The sequence below is a fragment of the Argopecten irradians genome, unplaced genomic scaffold (assembly GCF_041381155.1).
Source record: "Argopecten irradians isolate NY unplaced genomic scaffold, Ai_NY scaffold_1325, whole genome shotgun sequence".
Classification (NCBI taxonomy): domain Eukaryota; kingdom Metazoa; phylum Mollusca; class Bivalvia; order Pectinida; family Pectinidae; genus Argopecten; species Argopecten irradians.
Genome location: NW_027188791.1, coordinates 847 through 7,993, shown reverse-complemented (window position 1 = coordinate 7,993; position 7,147 = coordinate 847). Strand labels below are relative to the sequence as shown.

General features: G+C 38.4%; 1 protein-coding gene across 1 annotated transcript; it reads right to left on the bottom strand.

The window, feature by feature from the left end:
• Nucleotides 1-2,325: 2,325 nt before the first annotated feature.
• On the bottom strand, nucleotides 2,326-3,651 carry LOC138314080 (E3 SUMO-protein ligase ZBED1-like). Its single transcript, XM_069254268.1, has one exon. It carries the CDS (start codon nucleotides 3,649-3,651, stop codon nucleotides 2,326-2,328), a length of 1,326 nt encoding a protein of 441 aa, XP_069110369.1.
• Between the last annotated feature and the right edge of the window lie 3,496 nt (nucleotides 3,652-7,147).

Below are 7,147 nucleotides of genomic sequence, written 5' to 3'. Positions count from 1 at the left end.
TTGCAGGGTTTCAATGTCTGAAACTAATTGCGGTACCGTAAACATGATACCGTACCCCGCCAAAATTTCGAACTGGCGCAATTTTGCACACGGTGCACACATGTCTCCGCCAGGCATCAATCAACCAAGGCAGACCGCATGTTCCCATGTAAAATTACCAACATCGAACAAATGGCTTCTGGATCATCATCACCAACATATTTCTTTTCGGGCGACTCGATCGCTTATTCCTCTGACACAGGTATCTGAGTATGGGAAGACCTATCAGTGTTGAAGAGCGGCTCCTCTGGAGAAAAATAATCATATCCCCTCGGACAGGGAGAACAGCCATGGTGGGCGCCAATTATTGACAAACGATCAACCATCTGCGCATAACCGAAAACGTCAACACAGAGGTCTAGCTCGGGAACGATTAATAAAACAACACATGAACTGCAGCCAACAACCCCTTCGTCCATACTAGGATCTTCCAAGGTTAAAATTTAGATTCAACAAAATCAATATTTATCGCTTGCTAGGCCTATATATTTTAACTATTCGCATAAATTACGGCTTTATAATTCAGGGACTTGTGAAGCAAGTCATATAACGAAACCGAAAGTTAGATCTGGGAGCTCTAGCTAATAATATTAATCGATAAATTTTGGAAGACAACGACATAGATGATCACAATCAGTATACAAGTTTTAGGTTAAATGTAGGAAAAATGTAACAGCGGCCAACACAGTGATTCGAACATGCAATCACCAAATGCTATGCTGGATACGCAACCTGTGTGCCAGCGATCGATCTATCCAGCAAACTATAACATTTTAAATCCTTCCCTGACTCCAACACTCCACTTTATTTCTTCACCCAAACTCAAAATAAAACCTCTATTTCGGGTTATCCCCTAATATGTGCATCACCAATGCTTGAAACAGGGTTTGGTCATGACACAATATATAGTAGATGAGTGGAAAATGCAAGCACCATTTTCGGAATGTTAGGACATTCAATCATACAAATGTTTACCTCCTGTGGTAAGTTTTGGGGGTTTTGAGAACCCAAAACGATGCGGGGGGTAGAGTACACATTTTAAATCAGTCAAATACTAGTCTCACCATCTTTCAAGGGCCATTTTAGATTGGGAGGAAACCAGAGTTCAATGGCGCCGCGGGGCGGTTCTGATGCCAAAGGGCGGGGAGGTCCACAGAGGGGGGCTAGTCTTAAACACCACCCGAGGGTCACCACGATGTAGATTGGGAGGGGCCTAAGGAAACCAGAGTGGGGGGCCCCTCGAGGCGGCGGCCCACGGCCTTTCGTCCAAAGCCAGTCCAGGGTGGGGGGGGCTCAGAACCCCCCCATCCGCCCGCCCAGTCCGCCATGTGATCAGGTAGGTGACCCCTGACCTTTTTTATTAAGCCCTGGCACGTCTGTGCCGGGGATTGAACCCTTGCCGGCTAGGTGAAATGCGAGTTGCTTAACCTCTACGTCATCTGACCACCCAGTCACCTTCTTGCATTGCTTAAGTGGGAATTGCCATTTATAGCCCAGTGATTGATCAGTGCACCAGGTAGTCCAGGTTGCGGTTTAAAACCTGGCTGGCGGCACAATACTGACTCACTTTTTTTATATTCCTAACATCTACAAAACATACATATGGAGAATGGTAAAACACATGTACACCTCAGTTGAAAACTTGGAACAGGAATCAAACCTGGGTTTCCTCTAAGAATTTGTTCGCTGGAGACCAATGGTCAATTTTCCATGTTCTTCTACATTAATTATTGGTCTCCAGTAGTGTTGTATAATCGGGGAAAAAATGCAACCGATCATCGGTTGGAATCGGAAAGGTTTACCGATCCGATAATCGATCATATAATCGGTTAATCTTAATCTCACTTTGCTTCTAGTATTTTTAATTTTAAGTGCATGATCTTAACTTCCTTTTTGTATAGTTATGTATTTAAACAATTAAGGTATAATATGCCTTACAAATTAAACTTTTTCAAGCTTAATTAAGATCAAGTCTTTTCATTAACTTGTACTTAAGATGGTTTATTTTGTAATATTGAATGAAATAAATCAGTTAATTGTGAAACAAACTTTATTTTCAAGAATGGCTTTTTTGTTCATGCATTTGGTTTCCAAAAGTTTTTCATGTTCATGTTCATTTGTACATGATTACCAGAAGTTTTTCATATTCCTGTTGAGGAAAAATAAAAAGATCCACATTTTTTGGGCTTAATCGACTTCTCTTTTTGGAAACAAACTCTCCTGCTAAAATGAAAACTCTTTCCGAGGACACAGAACTCCCTTGCACACACAGAGCTTTTTTAGCAACTACTGAGAGTCTTGGAAAAAATATTTCATTTTTTTCCACCACTCTAGCAAAGTGTGATTTGTGTCACAATCTCTCAATGAAGTACCGAGATATCTACTGATTTCAGCTTGAACAGCATCTTCTTTATTTGCAGAGCTGACTCCCATACAAACAATATCAGATAGCCAATCTTCAGTGTCCTTAGATTTGACGACTTTACGCTTCTTAGGTGATGTTTCTGTGTCTTCAGAGTCAGGCTTTTCATCAGATATAGAGTAGGTTTCAGCGGCATCCGATGTACTAGACACAAGAGGAAGATCTGGTTCCTGGTCCAACAAATTACTGGGAAGATTGGGTAGAGGTGGTGCATCAGTGTTATCAAATTCATCATGATGATCGTCATCATTTTTTTCTTTTTTAATCACAACCTTCACTCCACTTGCCAGCCTTCTGAGAATATTCTCAGCTTCTGTTTTTTTTTCAGGCAGAAACTCAAATCCTTTTGTAAAGGGATTGAGAATTGTTCCCAGAAGGGAAATTTCTTCAGTTTCAGTTCTCAGTTCAAGTTGTTTGAACAGTTCAGTTTTGATTGTACGTATTATAGGAGGATCATCTTCCTTAATCACAACCATTTTCTTCAGCTTCATTACTGTAGGCAAGACTTTACTGATCGTCGGTATCTTTTCTGAGCACATGATTTCGGTTGCGGTTTTGAATGGCTGCAAAAGTTCAATAACCTTCTCTACTGTTGAAGATTCTTCAAAGCTGTATAAGCAGTTTTTCATGGTAGACTTTGCAGATTTATTCACTCTGTCATCAGCTGCTACAGCCAGCAGGGCAGGCATTTGTTCATTCAGCCTTGTTAACATCATTAAACTGGAATTCCACCTTCTTGGAACGTCAGCTATTAGCTTATGTCCTACTAGCATGGATGAAAGGAGGAGTTGTTGTTTTTCTTTCAGATAGTCATTGATGCTAGAAGATGAATGATAAAGGGTGACTAATCGCCTTCCCTTACCAAGAACTCTGGATATGTCTGGTTGTTCTAATGCCTTTTTTACAATTAAATTGATCCTATGACCAAAGCAACCAAAGCGCGTCCATTGTAGGAGTTTGAAAGCTTTTACCTCGTTTGCAGCATTATCTGTTGTAGCAACTACCTCTTTCAGACACCATTCACTCTTTGTCTCTAGAATTGATTCTGCTAACCTTTCAGCAGTGTGCGACCCATCCATTTTTTTAGTATTTAGGGTAGCTGTTTTAAGGTCCCAGTCTTTGTTGATGTAGTGGATGGTGGTAGTATTATAGCTCTCAGTGCTGCAGCTTGTCCATCCATCATGGGTCATGCCAACTCCGTCAACTTTTGTTTGTTTGTTTGTTTGTTTGAGTTTTACGGCCCATCGACAACTAAGGTCATTTAGGGCCAAACTACAAGTCATGCATTAATATCAGGATAAAAGTTCAGGGTAAGAAAAATCAAGTAAGGACTAAAACACAGATTGTAAACGTTAATTTGATAAAAAAAAGGTTTGCATGGGATAAAAATAAATTTGGCTAAAACACATGAGAAAACTCATGCACAATGTTGATGAAACGATGAAATGTTGAGTTGATACGATGTATGATGAGAAAACGTTCATATTTTGCTTAAAATACCGATCTCTTTGAGATAATTAAAAATACGATTATGTCTCACGGCATGAAACAAAGTGTACATGTCGGAGACATCGTAGTATTTATCTCGTATGTGTTTAAAATCAATACAATGCAATATCAAAGTACTGAAAGTACTAAATGGCTCGGTCTCGATATTAGGAGGAATATATTTCTAAGGTCAATACTACTGTAGTTTTGTACAATAAGAAATAAATTTGGCTGGTGTTCCTTCCAGTTTGGACTTTTGAGGATTCCTTGGACACCAAGGTGTAAAATAAGAGACCCATACTAAAATCTTGAAAGCCCATTCTAATATTTCCTATGATGTTATATGTCAAATGATTTTATAATGCCTTTAGCATTTTCCTTGTTAATTTGATGTTAATGAAAATATCCATTCTTAATGACTATTGTCATCAAGTTCCTGGGACCACAGTATCATTTAACAAGTATTGTTTAGCAGCAGAGAAAGACAAGGGGCATACTTTTCTATGCCAAAATGTCTTAAATATAGAATATGTCTGTCCTCTAGAAGACTTATCAATATCACCATGTGATTTTTGAATAAATTGGTCAATTGGTATACTTTTAACAAGTTTTGTAATTATTCTTTTGTAAACCAGCAAGTTGATTGATATACATTGTATCCGAACTTCAATTCAAACCGGATAACTTGTAAGCTCACCATAGACCATGAAATTGTTTGTACACTTTCTTAACTTCAGGATCGTTTTACAAAATTACAAATGAATTTTTCTACAACATTTTTTATTTTCAAATCCCCATACCTCTGATGAGTATAATAAAACTGTCATTACAAGTGAATCAAATATTTTCAGTTTAAGATGAACAGGAAGAGATACATTCCTTTATTTCTTATAAACAGCAAACACCGATTTAATTGTTTGTTCAGCAGGTTTTTTCCCTTTCTTTAAAAACGCTACCATTAACATTATTTTCTGTACCTTGATATGTAAACAATTCTTATAAATCTAATTCTGTATTTCATAACATCAACTGGTGTTGTTGTATCTTTTTGATATTAAGTTATAATTTCCATGTTATGCAATATTGTTAAAATTCATGTAACACTTGTTGTAGACCATCAGATATTTCTGATATTATAACAGTGTTATTGGCAAATAATATGATAAAAAGTTTTGGGATACATTCCAATATCATATACCGTAAAAAACTGGTATAATTTTGCGCAGGTAATTTTTAGGGCTGAAAATGCTTAAAAAATCTACTATCAGTATATTGAACAACAAAATGGGGAAAACATTGTCCAGGGAGTTCCAAAACCGTCATGTATAGATGTTTTTGTTTGTTTGTTTGAGTTTTACGGCCCATCGACAACTAAGGTCATTTAGGGCCAAACTACAAGTCATGCATTAATATCAGGATAAAAGTTCAGGGTAAGAAAAAGCAAGTAAGGACTAAAACACAGATTGTAAACGTTAATTTGATAAAAAAAAAAGGGTTTGCATGGGATAAAATAGTTTTGGCTAAAACACATGAGAAAACTCATGCACAATGTTTATGAAACGATGAAATGTTGAGTTGATACGATGAAATGATGAGAAAACGTTCATATTTTGCTTAAAATACCGATCTCTTTGAGATAATTAAAAATACGATTATGTCTCACGGCATGAAACAAAGTGTACATGTCGGAGACATCGTAGTATTTATCTCGTATGTGTTTAAAATCAATACAATGCAATAAAATATGCTCCACTGTGAGAGGAGAATCACATGCATGGCATGTAGGAGGATCCTCCCCTCTCAATAGATAGGAATGTGTAAAATATGTGTGTCCAGTTCGGAGCCGAGAGAGTACAACTTCCTCTCTGCGGTCTCTCCGACTGGACAGTTTAGGATTAAGTGAAGGTTGAATTTTAAACAGTTTATTGTTTGCTTCGGTAGACCACCTCTGTTGCCAATGGTGTTTGATGGCTGACTGAATTGAAGGTTTGATGTCGGTGTATGGTAGTTTCAAATCTGTTTGTGCTAGGCGAAGAGCAGTCTTAGCTGCTTTATCAGCCTGTTCATTCCCCTTTATACCCACATGACTGGGAATCCAGAGATAAGTAATTTGAGTTTTAGAAGATAATCGAAATGTTCGGATTAAAAGATTTTGGATTAGAGTATTTCTAGGGCTTCTTGATTTCAAAGCCTGAAGAACCGAAAGAGAGTCTGAACAGATGATTGCCTTTTCAATGCGGTGTTCTTCGATATGGTCAAGCGCCAGACCGATAGCACATGCTTCCGCAGAGAAAATGGAGGCAATATCCGGGAGTCGGATAGAGGAGCAGTGATTAGATGTACAGCATGCTGCCGCAACTTTATCACCATCTTTTGATCCGTCAGTGTAGATCTGAACATGGTCAGGGAAAGCCCTAATGCACTCCCGAAAGGAGGATTTGTGTTCTTCGGGTAATGCATTGGATTTTGCCCTCTCATGTAGAGATAAATTGATATCAGGTGTTTGAATGAGCCATGGTGGTACATCCGATACGGTGTACTCGTCAATGGTGTCGAAAGTTATATTAAGTTCCAGCAAAAATTTTGAAATTCTGATGCCAAATGTTGGTATGAGCTTTTGATTTTGTGTAAATATTTCTTGGTGTTGTGGATTGAATACAAGGTTAAATGCAGGATTTTTGGGGTTGGATTTCAGTTGAGCAGCATACTGTAAGGATAATTTCTTTCGTCGATCGTCTAGAGATGGCTCATTAGCTTCCACATGGAGCCTCTTCACAGGTGTTGTTCGAAAAGCTCCAAGTGCGAGACGCAGTCCCTGATTCTGTATAGGGTCAAGCATCTGTAGATAGGAGCTGCGAGCCGATCCATAGACAATAGAGCCGTAGTCAAGTTTTGATCTAATAAGTGCCCGATAGATACGTAGAAGCATTTCACGGTCTGCACCCCAATCAGAATGGGAAAGAACTCGTAGAATGTTCAGCGCCTTCGAGCACTTATCCTTCAGATGTTTGATATGTGGAACAAAGGACAGTTTCGAATCAAATATTAGTCCAAGAAATTTAGTTTGTTCAACTACTGGAATTTTAATTCCATTGAGTGTGAGGTCAGGATCATTGTGTGGTTTTCGTTTTTGACAGAAGTGCATACAGACAGTTTTTGATCTTGAAAATCTGAATCCATTTTCGTCAGCCCAATTTT